Source organism: Harmonia axyridis, chromosome 5, assembly GCF_914767665.1.
Source record: "Harmonia axyridis chromosome 5, icHarAxyr1.1, whole genome shotgun sequence".
NCBI classification, from domain to species: Eukaryota; Metazoa; Arthropoda; class Insecta; order Coleoptera; family Coccinellidae; genus Harmonia; species Harmonia axyridis.
The window spans coordinates 2,529,458-2,546,124 of record NC_059505.1 but is presented as its reverse complement, the minus strand read 5'-3'; the positions used below and the strand labels follow the sequence as shown (position 1 = coordinate 2,546,124).

The following is a 16,667-nucleotide window of genomic DNA, read 5'->3' as shown; positions in this document are numbered from 1 at the left end:
CGTTGCAGAAGGCAATTCCAACACTCATGCGTTCGAAAACTCGCTCCTTCTTCGCTAACTAAATAAATAAACTAAATAAACTAAACATTTTCGAATTTCGCATTCGTGTTGGAATAGGAGCCCATTCTGCAACTTGTATTAGAATATTCTATTATAAACGATCTATTTGTGTGGTGAGCATGTTTTCTGTTAACATTATTCGAAGATGATTCCCCTGTGGTTGTAAATGTAAAACCAGTTTTTTATACAAAAACCTCGAATTTGTAAAAAACAGCGGAAGCAAAGTTGTAGGATTATGTAATTGGCCTTTGATACTTGCCAATATGTTGAAGAAAGTCACCAAAATCTATAATGATCATTCATCCATTTCCGAGATAAATGTTGTGGTCCATACTTAAAAATTACTGTGTATAATTTCCAGAAACGTATTTTTTTTTTATAATACAACTGGATTTGAATCCAATATGATACAATTTCCATCCCAACCTAGAATGTGTACCTCCACCCACACATAAAGAGAATCGAGCAAGCTGGTATTGTCTCAGAACTTCCTTGTAGAAATTACTTCCTCTATTCCCAGTTTTATGAATACCCTGAAAATAATTGTCTCACTTTACGACGACTGCAGTAAAAAGTTGAGTGTCTTTGCACCACGCTTATCAGTAGAGCGGAGCTGTCTGACTGTTAAATGTTTAACGAGAAAGTCTGATGTTTCATTATCTATTTGAAGCAGGCTTCACACTGTCTGGCCTCGAATTCGGGGATGCCAAAATCTTCAACGTGAAATATGCGAAAATGGACGATAAATTTATGTCAGGATGCTCGTTCAACTGATTGTCTTTCTCATTTCCATACAACTCCGAGGATCTTGCAGATATTTTCTGGAGATACATGTCTATTTCATGAAGATTTGTTGCGATAAAATTCGTCTTTGGTACAGTAAAATAATTTGCTGTCACTGAAAGAAATTTTAGAATGCAAGTAAGCAGAACTAAAGCACTGGATATTCGTGAATAGAAGCTGTTCAGTTTGATACATAACACCTCAACGTGAGTCTTCCATCTTAAATTTCTATCGACATGGATACCAAGGAACTTAGCCGACTCTGATGTCGTAATAGTTTTCTTTTCTCCATAGTCCATGCTGAATGCTTCAATTTCATTATTTTTCAAACAAAATTTAATGGAAACACTCTTATTTATGTTCACCATAAGATTGTTCATACGTCACTAAATCACAAATTTCCTTACGATAGAAAACCGGAACTGAAGGTCAGCCAGGCTTTGTGCCTTTGATTGAAACAAGTGATAGTCCGAGGGAGCAACGTCTGGAGAATACGGCGGATGGGGTAGGACATCCCATTTCAACGTTTCCAAATATGTCTTTACCACTTGTGGCCATTTGTCTTTCAATGCTCTGCTGATACGCATTAATTTCATTCGATAACGAATGGCTGTAGTTTTTCAATTGGTTTTAACAACTCATAATACATTACGCCGAGCTAGTCCTACCAAATACTGAGCATGACCTTGGAACCGTGAATATTCGTTTTGGTCATCGACGTGGAAGCATGGCCGGGATATCCCTATGATTTTCTGCTCTTGGGATTATCGTTATGAACCCATTTTACGTCTCTCGTCACAATGCGATGCAGAAATCCCTTCCGACTTTGCCTTGCAAGCAGCTATTCACAAGGAAACATCTCTCGGCTTCAACTCGTACGGCATCTTCCCTTGTTTCTGAATCATTCCCATGACTTTCAGGCGTTTTGGAATGGTTTGTTGCGTTACTTCCAATGATCCTGCCAATTCTTGCTGCATTTGACACGAGTTTTGATCAAGTAATGCTTCCAATTCTGCATCTTCGAAATCTTCTCTCTTCCACCGCCATGCTGGTCTTCAACGTCAAAATCGCCGTTCTTGAAGCGTTGAAACCACTCTTTGCAAGTTATTTCACTAATAGCGGCCTCACCATATGTATTTAAGAGCATTCGATAAGCCTCAGCCGCAGATTTCTTCATATTAAAGCAGAAAATTAAAACCTCCCGCGAATGACGAGAATTTGACTCTAAGCTGACATGTTTTCTCGAGAATAACTTATGATGCAGACACAAATCGACTAATATTTTGATGGCGTTATGTTTACAAATACCTAAGCTTATTGTATGAGATCTACGATCTATTTATTTCGACAACCACTTACCGCTTCAGTCATCTATTGCAAAACGGCGGAAGAAAAGTTGCAGACCTAATAATAAAATTAAAAAAAAGATGAATGAGGCGTTCCATACTTAAAATCACTTTGTATATAATTTTACATCAAAATTTCATACTCTTCCAAATGGAATAAATAATTTATATGAAGCGTTTCCTATGTTGAAACTTTTATTGAAAAAATCAAATATTTCTAAACCAATTTTCTTCCACAAATTGGCAAGTAATTCAATTACAATGAAGAAAAACAACTACTTTTTCACTATTTTCCATTTCCTAATAAAAAAACTAATTAACACAATTTCTTCAGGCTCTTATTTCATCCCAGTGACAACAAACGCCAAACTTAATACTCCGAACGCTCGGAAAAACCTCAGCGAGGCCATATTCAAGAAAATTTCCAGTTACGAAACAGTTTTCCCGCAGAATTTTCCCCCATCGTTCCTAAAAACGAATCAGGGGGGCAACATTTCCCTGACAAATCTATTTCGGCGGACGTCGAAAAACGACACAACGAGAATAGTTACGAATTTATCAACGCAGTCCGACGAATTCGCCTGTTTTTCTTTCCAAACTCCGCTTTCGGCCTCGAAAATAGGTCACCAAACATTCGCTGGGAGAGATTTCTGCCATAGGCTGCCACTGCAGAGGGGACAATGAATGATAATTTTTTCGGAAAATAACTACAGACTACAGGGTTTTTCAATAGGAGGTGCCCGCTATCTGAGCAGCTGTCACTTTTGAAGCTGTCATTTTTTGACATTTAGCAAATGAAAACTACGCCATTACTAAAAATCATAGAGTAATAAACATAGATAGAGGAAGTATACGCAATTTTTACATGTCCCCAACATGGTTAGATTACGTTGTCGGATTGTGATATATCTTCAAATTCACAATTTTACTATATCGTTATGAATGTATATTATATTGAATGAAATATATTTATTTTAGTGATTCCCGATTGAATATGCAGATTTGAATATTTGGAATCCGTTATTTTTCCTAATTGTCGAATTTATAATAAGCAGAATATTTTTTATTTTCTGTATCTACCTGCTGAAATCCAAGGTTTGGCAACTTTTGCTCTCCTAGTGTCATCGGTTGTTTCACGTCGTTTGACGCGCTTGAAGTTTGTTTTCTGAATTTCTGATATATTTAGGTATCTATTGCGATATATTTTGAGTTAATATGAAACTTTGATTCACCATGGGACATAAGAAGTGCGTTCTTTGTGAAAAAACTTGTGAATTGAGTGGAATATCGTATCAATGATATGTTTTCATTTCCGCGCTATTCATGTTAAAGATAGTTCATGTTGGGGACAAAATTTGTTCACTGAAAATGACATATGCTCCCTCTGTCTACGTTTATCCCTCTTAGGGTGACACCTTAGAATTGCGTATCTACCTCTAGTCGTTTTATCTCTGTTCTGATTGAAATTTAGCAAAATGAGAAAAAAAAACGTTGAAACTTTTTCGTTAATTATTGAAAATGAGACTAATGGAGAGATTAGAATTACTCTGTTGATTAAAATTCGCTAACCTATTGTTTTCTGTTCTTAATCACTTTTCAACTAGCTGTTTAGCATCAAAATGCACCATGGCTATGTGATCCTGCGATGCCTTCAGACTAATGATTCACGATCCGCCACTGGTTTCTACGCGTTATCCCTGTAATCGTCGCGGGAATCCTGCCAAATCCTCGCAATTGCATTCATTTTCCCTTGTTTCAGCCGATTGTTTTTACGTCAGGTTTTCACATATTTTCCTGGGAAATGGGCGCAAGTCGAAGTATTGCTACCTCGATAAGATTAGAAAAACGGCCAGATCAGATTCAGACTGATTCATGGGTTGCCGATTTTTTGGGAGAAAGAAATTTCAAGGTTATTTTTGGGGAAATATTCAGCTATCATTGCAACTCTTTAAAGATAGATTTTTTCCAAAAAAAAATCAGTTGGATTGATTGCTCTAACTTTTTTGTCGATGAATTTTGAGTTCGGATGTTTCTGAACATCTAGTCATAAAGAAAGAATAGTCCTGTTCCAAAAACATTATGATTCACCTTATACAAAACCCTTTATAACGATATCAGAAATGTATAAGTGTAATAAAAAAATGTATTTTAACCACATACATTTATGCTGAAATTTCATTCACCGTTTAGAAGTTACGAGGAGAAATTTTTTCAAAATGTATCAACTTTTGAAGGATATATCTCCCTTAATATGCATTTTGGGCCATACGTTTATTCAACCAACTATACTCATTTGTCAATGCACTATCATCCCTAGAAAGCTCGGTACACATTTTTGACTATCCATGTATAACGGGTGTTTTTTTTTCGTGGTATATAACTTAAAATTGGCATTACTGTTCAAGATGGCGACCGATTCAACAGCTGTCAAGTGATTTATTCTCAGTTTGGTTTGGCAATTCATCATGAATAGACTCACGCCTGAACAATAGTGCAATTTTATTTCGAAAATAATGGTTCTGTATCGCGCACTACGTCCATTTTATATTGTTTAGCGATGAAGCGCACTTCTGGTTGAATGGCGACGTCAACAAACAAAACTGCCGCATTTGGAGTGAAGCTAATCCTCGAGTGTATGTCGAAACACCGTTACATCCAGAAAAACTGACTGTTTGGTGCACTTTATGGTGGAATCATTGGTCCGTACTTCTTCAAAAACGATGATGGCCAGAACGTTACAGTCAATGATGATCGGTATAGAGCCATGATTACTAACTTTTTCATTCCTGAATTGAACAACCATGATGTCCAGGAGCTGTGGTTCCAACAAAACGGCGCAACATGTCACACAGCTCGTGCCACAATCGATTTATTGAAAGACACGTTTGGTGACCGCCTAATTTCACGTTTTGGACCTGTGAATTGGCTTCCAAGATCTTGTGATTTAACACCGCTAGACTACTTTCTGTTGGGCTATGTAAAGTCATTGGTCTATGCGGATAAGCCACAAACCCTTGACCATTTGGAAGACAACCTTCGCCGTGTTATTGCCGATATACGGCCACAAATGTTGGAAAAAGTCATCGAAAATTGGACGTCCAGATTGAACTACATCCGAGGCAGCCGTGGCGGTCATATGCCAGAAATCATATTTAAAATGTAATGCCACAAGATTATCTTGCGGATAAATAAAATTCATGTCAATCGAATAATCCATCGTTGTTTAATTGCAATTTAAATTTCTATAGCTCTAAAAAAAACCCCCTTTACATATGCAATCACTCTCAGAACAAATTGTTGAATGAGCAATAATTTGATTTTCATACTCATGTCTTGTATTAATTATTTATATTTATGTGTTGTGAAATTCACGGTATCATTTGTTTGTTTTTTCTGTAGCCTTGATGAAGTCTTAGTCAAAATTGGTGTCCTAATTTCAATGGTCCCAAGCCTGTATATTGAACTGCAAGCTGTATTATGTATTATTACATATCCAAGAATTGTTTCAAACTTAGAAATAGCAAATGGTTATCTCTAATCTTGTCGTTTTGAATAAAAATTTTGCTAACTGCTCTTATTATTTTCTAAGATTTTAGATCCTTTCAAAATTCATTATTGGAAAGAATATACCAGTCAGCAATTAATATCTTCAGACAGAAAATTGTCTGTGAAAAGTACTTCCGATTTTATTCGTTTCGGATCAAAGGCCCACTTCCCTCCAGTGTCAAACTCACAAGAATTAAGACCCTTCCAAACACATCCTTAACATATAAATCAACCTCCCATTTCTTCGACACCAATTACTGCAGAATTATTTTTCGGCTCGAGCAGTTTAGACGAACCACAAGACAAATTATGACATGTGTTCACCGAAAGGCCTATCTGTATTCCTAATGTTTTTAAAACACCATGAAATATGTCCGCGGCATACTTCCTGAAATTCTCCTCGAATATAAGGATCCAATTTAACCGTGAATATCCAGAACAGCTGTGCTCGTATAAGAGACGCTGCTACGAACACCGCTATTTTAATTATACACTGCTCACACGAAGTGTTCAGACGACTGGGAACGCAGACGTCGAAAAAAAAAATCCATTTCGATATAATTCAAACACTATATAGCGAAAACGGCAAAAAATAAACGCGAAAAAACTATTTGCATCGAGGCACTATGATGTGTTGCCGTACGCGCAAAAGTGCCATGCGCGTCGCTTCAGCTGGCGGCTCTCCAAAGGGGTTGAACACCCCACGACATTCGCATCGTCTGTTGCCTTCTAGCAGGCCTTGAAACAGGGTGCGAGAGATCAAGGTTGTTATACGACAAGCAAGGGTGAAGGTAACGGAAAGGTAGTTGCTGTGTGAACGTTGACAGTTGTGGAAAGTGACAACGCTTAAGAAGATATGACGACAATTCGTATAACTAACTTTTAGCCAACCCCCGTATACAACTCCAAAAAAGACCGTTTTCGTTTCGTGTCCTGAAGGGGTGAAATTTTCGCAGTGCTATAGTATATTTATGTGCGATACATTTTAATGAGAGAGACCTGTGCCTTTTGGGGGTAGTACGTTGTTAAATAGCTTTTTGTGATAACGTTACACGTTCCCAGACTGTTGTGGTTTAAAAATAACCGCTACTTTATCGCTGGTTAGCTTCGGTGTTTTATCGCAAGGTTATATACGTTTGTTCTAATGGATAGCAGGCTGTGCTAGAAGCTGGAATGAATGGGATCCAATTTAACCAAGACTAGTCGTGTGAGTTTTTTTTTTTTAATAATTGTGTTGAAGATTTTTGGTGTTTCACGTTTTTATCGACAAATTGAAATTTGTTATTTCAAGTTCGTGATTGTTATTAAACCTTCAATTATTATATCATAACAATGAGATGATGTTACAGAGTGGCTTCATCGTTATATCGAAGTTTATCTGCTGTTATTGCCAATAATTGAAATCCTTTCAAGTTGAATGAAGTCTCTCAGATATTGAATTTTAAATAAATCCATTTTTATCTATATTCTCTAAGTTTTTCTGCAAAAATTAATGGCTAATTCAAAGGAATTCAATCACAAATTCATTTGTTCGCTATAGAGTCATAAAATGTGAATGCATACGAAATAAAATAATAATAAATACCTAAATCATACACGACAATTTTCAACGGAGATTTTCCAATTTGTGATTGTGATGTTTTTGTGGTATATTTTCTTCGAACATTCATGTTCATGAACTTGCTCTTTATCTTTATACAGGGTGAGTCCCAGGGTGTATTAAATTTAACCATTTTCTCGACAACTGCTACACTATTAGTGATTCTTGATTGGAATTTGATCAAAAAGTGTCAGTTGTGGATCAGTTAATATAGCACAGTAAAAGCTCGATTCATATGCATTTTTTATGTATTTCATCAATTAAATTGATATGAAATGATTTCTTTCCTAATTCTGTGTCAAATCCGTTCATTCTGCCATACCTTGTGAAACACAATTGTGCGGGAATATCTCAGTTTCACACAGGTTTCAAGGTTGTTTCATTATTTTATATTGATACTCGGAACTCTCCTGTCACAGATTTATCTATTATTTGTTAAATTTGTGATACAGAAAAGAGTTCTGCCAACCAACATTTTTCAATGCAAAAATCACTAAACCATATTCATGGAGATATTCTATTGAGTTCATTAACAATTGAGTGAATTAGGGAAATTAATGAAAAAACTCGTATAGAAGGCTTCTTCACACTCTTTCATTAAAAATTCTTCACTTCGTTGCTTGTTTTTGAATTAGAAACTTTCGAAAAAATATCAATGGCTTCAGCACTTGTATTATAAATGAATTTTTCTTCCAATTAATTCAATAAAAGTTACTTTCTTTGAGCCTCTGGCTCTATAATGCGGTTAATATCAAAGGCTGAAATCAAAGGAAAATATGAATCAGTATTATTTTTGATAGTTACATTTCGTGGTATAAAATATTGATTCTTCTCTAATGAAAATTTCATTCTGAATTCGATACTGAAAACACAGGGGAACAGCTGTTTTGGTGTCGAGGTTTTCTGAGCTGATTCTATATCAATTTGATGTCTTGAATTCAAATAACGTATTCATTTTTACCTAGGAGCTCAAAGTTTTAAGATATATAATTTCAGAGAAATATAAGTTACATTATTTTAACTCGAATCCGTAAGTGTAGTAAACAAATGTAGATACGAAATTTTTATTTTAGTTATACACAATACGATATTATGTCGCGCTCACAAACAAAAAAAAACATTGAAGAAATCAAAGAGTCACCAAACACTTCGAGAGCTTTTTTTCCGCGACATTCTTGAATGTTTTTTTTAAACAGTCCTTTTTCGAACTCCAGCAGTAATCTGCCATCGTGTACATGTTCCATCTTCCTTGGTAGTGGTCCTTCATAACTTTAATATCTTGGTGGAATCTTTCACCTAGTTCCTCACTCATGTCTCCTAAATTTTCTGGAAAACGTTTTTAGTGGTTGTTTAAATATTGTATATTAATACTCATATTGCACCCTAAGTATTGGAAACTATTAAGCATCTTGTTAATCATTTCAACATAGTTTTGAGCTTTATGTTTACCTAGAAAATTTTCTACAACTGCAACAAATGATGTCCAAGCTTCTAGTTCAACTTGGTTCATTGAATTTATGGAGGCAGGATCCTTAATTAATTGTCTTATTTGTGGGCCGTCAAATATCCCTGCTTTGAGTTTTTCTCTGCTCAACTGATGCATTTTTACCCCTTTATATGCAAAACATTACCCATTCTTTTCAAGAGCCTTTACAAATTGCTTCATTGAGACCAACATTATATGTAACGGAGGAAGTATTATTTTTTCTCTTACTTAATTAGTAGGGGGAATGAAAACTTAGAAGTATGAGAAAATAATGAATAATTATGTTGAATTTTTATCTGTCTGAAGAGTTTTGTCATCAAAATGAAAAATGATTGAGAAAATAATAAATAATTATGTTGAATTTTCATTACTTCTTGTTATCCCAACAAACCTAATAGTTCATTATGTGTCTCAGGATTCTAATCTAAATTTGATTCCAAAAGTGCATCAATTGACAAATTTATTCCACTTTATCAACTTCATCGATGTTGTTCCCTCCCCCCTCTCCTAGAATTTCGGGTCTCCGATGGCTCATTTCACACCGAAATTCGTAGAGCCTACTTCAGCATGGCGCGTTCAAAACTAATTTCGGTCCTTTCTCCCATTCATCGAAATATATCGCCTGATTCCCCGAAAAGGGACAATTCTGCTTCCTAGGAGAAAAAAAGGTTCAGATTACCAACTTCCAATTTCGTCTCCCATCGATCACTGCTGCAAACGGAAACAAAAAACTCCCTTTTGGACACTGCAAACGAAAACTTGTCAGAGGATAGAATACAACTCTATATTGGTTTCATTTGGCAAAGAAATAGCTTTTCGAATGGATCCTGTTTGTTTTAAAACTGTGACAAATTTCGATTTCGAAAAGGATAGATAAAGGGTGTTTTTTAGAGCTATAGAATTTTAAATTGCAATAAAACAACGATGGATTATTCGATTGACATGAATTTTATTTATCCGCAAGATAATCTTGTGGCATTACATTTTAAATATGATTTCTGGCATATGACCGCCACGGCTGGCTCGGATGTAGTCCAATCTGGACGTCCAATTTTCGATGACTTTTTCCAACATTTGTGGCCGTATATCGGCAATAATACGGCGAATGTTGTCTTCCAAATGGTCAAGGGTTTGTGGCTTATCCGCATAGACCAATGACTTTACATAGCCCCACAGAAAGTAGTCTAGTGGTGTTAAATCACAAGATCTAGGAGGCCAATTCACAGGTCCAAAACGTGAAATTAGGCGGTCACCAAACTTGTCTTTCAATAAATCGATTGTGGCACGAGCTGTGTGACATGTTGCGCCGTCTTGTTGGAACCACAGCTCCTGGACATCATGGTTGTTCAATTCAGGAATGAAAAAGTTAGTAATCATGGCTCTATACCGATCACCATTGACTGTAACGTTCTGGCCATCATCGTTTTTGAAGAAGTACGGACCAATGATTCCACCAGCCCATAAAGCGCACCAAACAGTCAGTTTTTCTGGATGTAACGGTGTTTCGACATACACTTGAGGATGAGCTTCACTCCAAATACGGCAGTTTTGTTTGTTGACGTAGCCATTCAACCAGAAGTGCGCTTCATCGCTAAACAAAATAAAATGGACGTATTCCGCACAGAACCATTATTTTCGAAATAAAATTGCATTATTTGCAAGCGTCGTTCAGGCGTGCGTCTATTCATGATGAATTGCCAAACCAAACTGAGAATAAATCACTTGACAGCTGTTAAATCGGTCACCATCTTGAACAGTAATGCCAACTTAAAGTTATATACCCCAAAAAAAAAAACACCCGTTAGATAGATGTTTATTTATATTAAAATAAACATTAACAAGCCACAGAGATAATACAATGATTTTCTGTATGTGACTATTAAATTATTATAACTAAAGATTGATTTCATATTTAAAGGAATCATATCAGTATATCCCCATATTCTGTACCTTCAAAGAAAGCTGAAATTCAGGAAGTTCAAATAATTATTGTGGATGTATTATGAATAATGATACCTATAATGGTTTTTGTAATTTTATGTTGAGCAAATGAGTAAATATAATTGGTATATTTTTTTAAGTTGTCCACTTCAGCTTTATTTACCATGAACGATTGAACTTTAGAATCCGCATCTGTTGGCTCTCATATCTTAGTTCTCAATGCATTGAAAAAAGTTTGGATAGTTTGATCCATTCTTTTTGACAGAAAAAAAGCTACTGGAAATCCCATTTCATTTTCATCTTCAACCAGAACTATATCTCTTCTGACTAGTGTTTGCTATGTTATCATACGAAGTTATATTAATTCTTGTCGCGTATTGCATGCCATATTAAATTTATGCATAATGAGTTTCAGAATTCCGTTTTTACATGCTGAGATAATGAATTTACATCTTGTAAGCTTGCATGCTTCTGTAAATCTTTCGGATGACAGGAACATTTTCGAACGCAATTTCTTTTTACAATGTAGAGAACGATCGTATGATCGTAAATAGGTTTTTATTGATTTTTCTGCTGGTTATTCATTGTAAACGTTGCTAGTTATAATTTTTACGTGTGTTTACTTTTAATTATAATTGAAAGGAGTCTATACTTGATAGAGGTTATCCAATATGAATAATCAAATCATATAACAGTAATTATGTTGGTTTATTCATTAGATTTATGAGCTGTTTTCCCGAATTGTATGGTTTTGAAATTTTTATTTGTTGATATAATAATCCGTTTTTTAATTAAAATAGGCGAACAAATACATAACAATTGCACAGTCAATTGAAAAGTCTCCGTTCTACCATAGTAAACACTTTTTCTTTTTGGCAAAATTCGATTTTATTCTTCAACATAGTTGCCTTCGAGGGCGATACAGCGATTATATCGATCTTCCAACTTTTCGATACCATTTTTGTAGTACGATTTGTCTTTCGCTTCAAAATAGGCCTCAGTTTCGCCGATTACTTCTTCATTGGCGCTAAATTTATCTCCAGCGAGCATTCTTTTGAGGTCTGAGAACAGGAAAAAGTCGCTGGGGGCCAGAACTGGAGAATACGGTGGATGCAGAAGCATTCGAAGCCGAATTCATGCAATTTTCCCATTGTTTTCATTCAATTGTGACACGGTGCATTGTCTTGATGAAACAGCACCTTTTTTTCCTTCAAATGGAGCCGTTTTTTAACGATTTCATGCTTTAAACGATCCAATAACGCTATTTAATAATCGCTGTTGATGGTCTGGCCCTTTTGGACGTAATCATTGAATATTATATCTTGCGCAACCCAGAATACTGATGCCATAACCTTGTTGACTGTTGTGTTTTTTCTCGCTTTGGATTCGGTTCATAGTGTGCAGTCCACTCAGCTGACTGTCGATTGTACTTCGGAGTGGAATGATGGAGCCATGTTTCATCCATTGTCACATATCGAAGCAAAAATGCAGGCTTATTGCGCTTAATCAGCTTGAAATACTGCTCAGAATCATTAACACGTTGTTGCTTTTGATCGATTGTGAGCTCGCGCTGCACCCATTTTGCACACAGTTTCAACTGTATTTTTTCCCTTCAAATAGCAATATTTTATCAGCACACGAAATTGTTTTTTTACATCTTTTTTCAAATAACAAAAGTAGCTACACTCACAACGCAATATCTCACAAACTAATGGTTCGACTGTTGTCAAATTTTGACACGTATCGTTTGAAGGTTGGTACTAACTAAATATCATATGGATTTAATACTAACACCGCCATCTGTGCATCAGACCAGGGACTTTTAAATTCGCCTAATAGCTTATTCTTAGGAGGGACTAACACCTCATGGTTTTTCGCGTATCGGTCAGACTTTGGTACTCATTCATTTCCCCTCTGGCACTTCTGTGATGACCTGACTTTGTACCTTGTACGAAGTTGTACATTGACTTCATACTCTTTTTTTTTTCGGAGCAATCAAGTAGAAGGCAGCACTGAACGAGGAATTTCATAATTTTTTTGGCGAAAAACTAAGTTACCAATTTTTTTTTATTATTCATCCGAAAATTAAAAATAAATATTTTCTTCCATGTTTATTATTTTTTAAGGAAATAATGTGAGAACCCCATAAAAATCGGTGATTTGTAAGAAGAAATATCTTCAATTTCATTTCAACCAGAGCAGCCAGGTGGTGGTGTTCCCTCTCAACAACCTTAACAAAAAAAAAATTAATCTTGTTGAATAGATTCCTCGATATCCCACAACCTTTTTCGACTAATCGCAATACATTAGTCGCTCAAAGTATGTGTTTCCCCCCCACAATAAAACCTTACTTCAATTCTCATAGACCTTAATGCGATAGCTCACTCAATACAACCGCTTTTCTTCCTGAAAAAGTGTAGAATCAAGTGCACCTTGACGATAAATCCAACTGAAGATCTTCTCTTTTATCGCCCTTCCAGCTCAGGAGACTTAGACGCTTCTCGCTATCGATCTCGAGAGGTCTGCGGTTGAATCCCGTTAAAAATTCACTGACGAACAATACCACCGATCCTTGAAATCGTGCCGGAATTTCAGGTTTAGCATTTTCGTTTCTATTTTAACTTCGCGGTTGTTGAAGGTTTTGTAGAGAGTTGAAAGGATTTGTCTCGTATTTTCACTGAGGTAGATAATGTTAAATACTTGGAGAAGGATATGGAGTTTCTAAATGTGCGGTAAAATTGGAGATTCGTCATTAATATTGAAGGGTTTTCCAATAAGAAACATTTCAAATTATCAGGTGTGTGAATAAGTCTTTCCCGTTTTTTTTCAAATTTTGAGCCTTTATTGTGAAAAAATGGTTACAAATGAATTATTGAAAGTATTGGCCATCGCTAGCTACAACTTTTCCCCATCTTTCTGGCAACATACGAATCCCGTTGCGAAAAAATTCGACCGGTTTGGCCTCTATCCAGTCATCCACCCATTTTTTGGCTTCCTCGTAGGAATGGAAGTGCTGGTCAGCCAGGCCATGCGTCATCGATCTGAAGAGATGGTAATCAGACGGAGCAATGTCTGGACTATACGGCGGGTGGGGTAGGACTTCCCATTTGAGCGTTTCTAAGTATGTTTTCACCGGCTGCAACATGTGGGCGAGCATTGTCATGTTGCAAAATAACTTTGTCGTGCCTGTCGGAGTATTGTGGCCGTTTTTCTCGTAGTGCGCGGCTCAAACGCATCAATTGTCGTCGATAGACCTCCCCTGTGATCCTTTCATTCGGTTTCAGAAGCTCATAGTAAACCACACCTAGCTGGTCCCACCATATACAGAGCATGAGCTTGGCGCCATGCATATTTGGCTTGACCGTCGATGATGATGCATGGCCGGGTAGTCCCCATGATTTTCTTCGCTTCGGATTATCGTAACGGATCCACTTTTCATCGCCAGTCACGATACGATGCAGAAAACCCTTTCTTTTATGTCGCTGAAGCAGCTGTTCGCAAGTGAAAAAACGCCGTTCGACGTCTCTCAGCTTCAGTTCGTACGGCACCCAATTTCCTTGCTTTTGGATCATTCCCATGGCTTTCAAACGCTTGGAAATGGTTGTTCGGTCAACTCTCAATGCTTCAGCAAGTTCTTCTTGCGTTTGACACGAATCTTCATCAAGCAAAGTCGCCAATTCTTGATCTTCAAAGATTTGCGGCCGCCCGGAACGCTCCTTGTCTTCCACGTCGAAATCGCCACTTTTGAAGCGTCGAAACCATCCGCGAACACTTGAATCATCGACACAACCTTCTCCATAAGCTTCCTGAAGCAACCGATGCGCCTCGGCAGCAGATTTCTTCAAATTGAACCAATAAAGTGAAACTTCCCGCAAATGACGTCGACTCGGCTCAAATTTCGACATTTTCACGATTTCAAAAATTTATGATGCGAAAAAATTTCAACTAATGTGTTAGTGTGGAATTGTTGACAGATGAATAAGCTTTGATTATGACATATGTAACCATTAAATACTCGCACAGTATTGGTGGCGCCATCTCTTACAAAAAACGGGAAAGACTTATTCACACACCTTATAAAAATATTCAACTGAACAAAACAGTTGATGAAAAACTGGGCGTACGCCAATGCGTATCTTCGTGCATGTGTACCTGATACAGTGAAACTGTCATTTAATTTCTTTTCCGAAATTTAAATAATTGTTTTCCTCTATAATATTCGTAAAACCCTCAAAAAAGGTTTTTTTTTGGAATATTTTTTCTATTCCAAATTCCTGACAAAAGCTGAAAGTAAGATTGTTACATTGAGAGTCCCTCGCCAGCCCAACATCATTGTCAATTCTCAGCTTACAAACCGAAGTATTTACTCTCCTTGAAGAACTGGTAGTCCTAAGTATAGAGCAAGGACTTTTACCTCTTCAGGGAAGTAATTTGTGATTTCAGAAAATTTCATTCTATATTCTTGTACATATAAAAATTTAGGATATAGATATAGATATAAGAGGTGTTTAATCGACCTGGATTGTTGTTCATTTGGTGAATTCAGAGATCAGAACCACGACTCAGAACAAACGACTGTGCTCGGGCATTTTGAGTTGTAACAAAGAGCTTACACTTAATTTTGGCACCCAACGTGGGGCAGTTAAGGTTTTTTGACCATTCGATCACTAGATCTCTCAGTTTTCCCTCTAATTGACTTGAACTTGAGTTGATTTTAAGTCAAGTTCAAGTCAAGTAACTTGAGTATCAAGTCAAGCCGTGAATCCCCAATCATCTTAGAGAAGTAGGACTACAAGTAAACCCTGTTTCATGAAAGAGAAGTGCTCAATGTTTATAGAACTTTTTTCCCTTAAAATTATTCAGGGAATCTCTAACTTCCTTTGTACCTCCAATTCAGGAACATCCTGTATAAATCACGAACAAGCCTACCACACTAATTCTCAATTCATAAACCATTTAGTCCAGTTCCACAGATGAGGTCAGCTTAAATATTCCTCTCGTGAATAATTAAATATGTAAAGACAAATCCACCTCCATATACGTAACCGCATACAGCGGTATATACGCCATTACCATCATTCCACGTGACTCCGCGTATTCCTTTGAGATTAGGGATTAAACTGGATTCCCATGGAATAATTGATAGTGTTAGAACCCAGCTAATTCTCCATAATCCCCGCATAACCCGCCTCCCTTCCTTTTTGCAATATTTATATATTCAGCCATTTAGGTGTTCGATTCATTTAGTTGGATACGCGTAGAGGAGAGGAGGGTCCAAAACCGATGTAATTTCCTGTTCGAAATAACATTTTGTGTGTATTCGGAAAGGTATTACGGTTTTGCAACATATAGAGACCGCAAATTTGTCATAATGGTCAATTGTTTCCGATTCGCTTTGCGCTCATTATAGATTGATTAAACTCGAAAAATTCGAATCAAGTACCGGTTTTCAAACTTAATATTGGCTTGCATGCACTAATTTCAATTTCACTCAATAATTCCCAAAGCTCATATAGCATACACGCAGTCACCTTCAAAAGTGATACAACGCTCCTCTAACTTTTCTGTAGGAAGATTCGTTTTTGTTTTCGAAATAGGCTTCGCCCTCGGCTTTCACTTCTTCATTAGAGTCAAATTTTTCTTGCTGAAGCATTATTTTGAGGTCAGCAGAAGGCAGTGATCATTTGGGGCTAAATCTGGAAAATGAGATGGGTGGTCAAACAGTTAGAAGCGCAATTCGTTCAATTTAACCTTGATTTGCCTTGATGTAAGAAAATTTCTGTCTTTTGCGTTCGAAGATGTTTTTTTCTGCACTTCACCAAGCCAATAACTTTATGTTATTTTCTTTGTTTATAGTTTTACTTTTGTCAAGATAGTCAATGAACAATTTAGTAATCTGCACGTC

The 16,667-nt window shown here is 36.6% G+C and overlaps 1 protein-coding gene across 8 annotated transcripts in view; it reads left to right on the top strand.

Annotated features, from left to right (window-relative positions):
- The window catches only part of LOC123679719, a 278,857-nt gene that overhangs the window by 165,863 nt on the left and 96,327 nt on the right, over positions 1 to 16,667 (top strand). Inside the window, exon 1 of one of the 8 annotated variants that reach the window (XM_045617150.1) lies at positions 6,555 to 6,942. The exons of 6 other annotated variants lie outside the window; for them this stretch is intronic. In XM_045617150.1, the coding sequence (XP_045473106.1) occupies positions 6,913 to 6,942 (30 nt within the window). In that variant the 5' untranslated portion in view covers positions 6,555 to 6,912. Of the gene's footprint in view, positions 1 to 6,554; positions 6,943 to 16,667 lie in introns of those variants that run through there. One more of the 8 variants, XM_045617149.1, reaches the window with a different exon arrangement.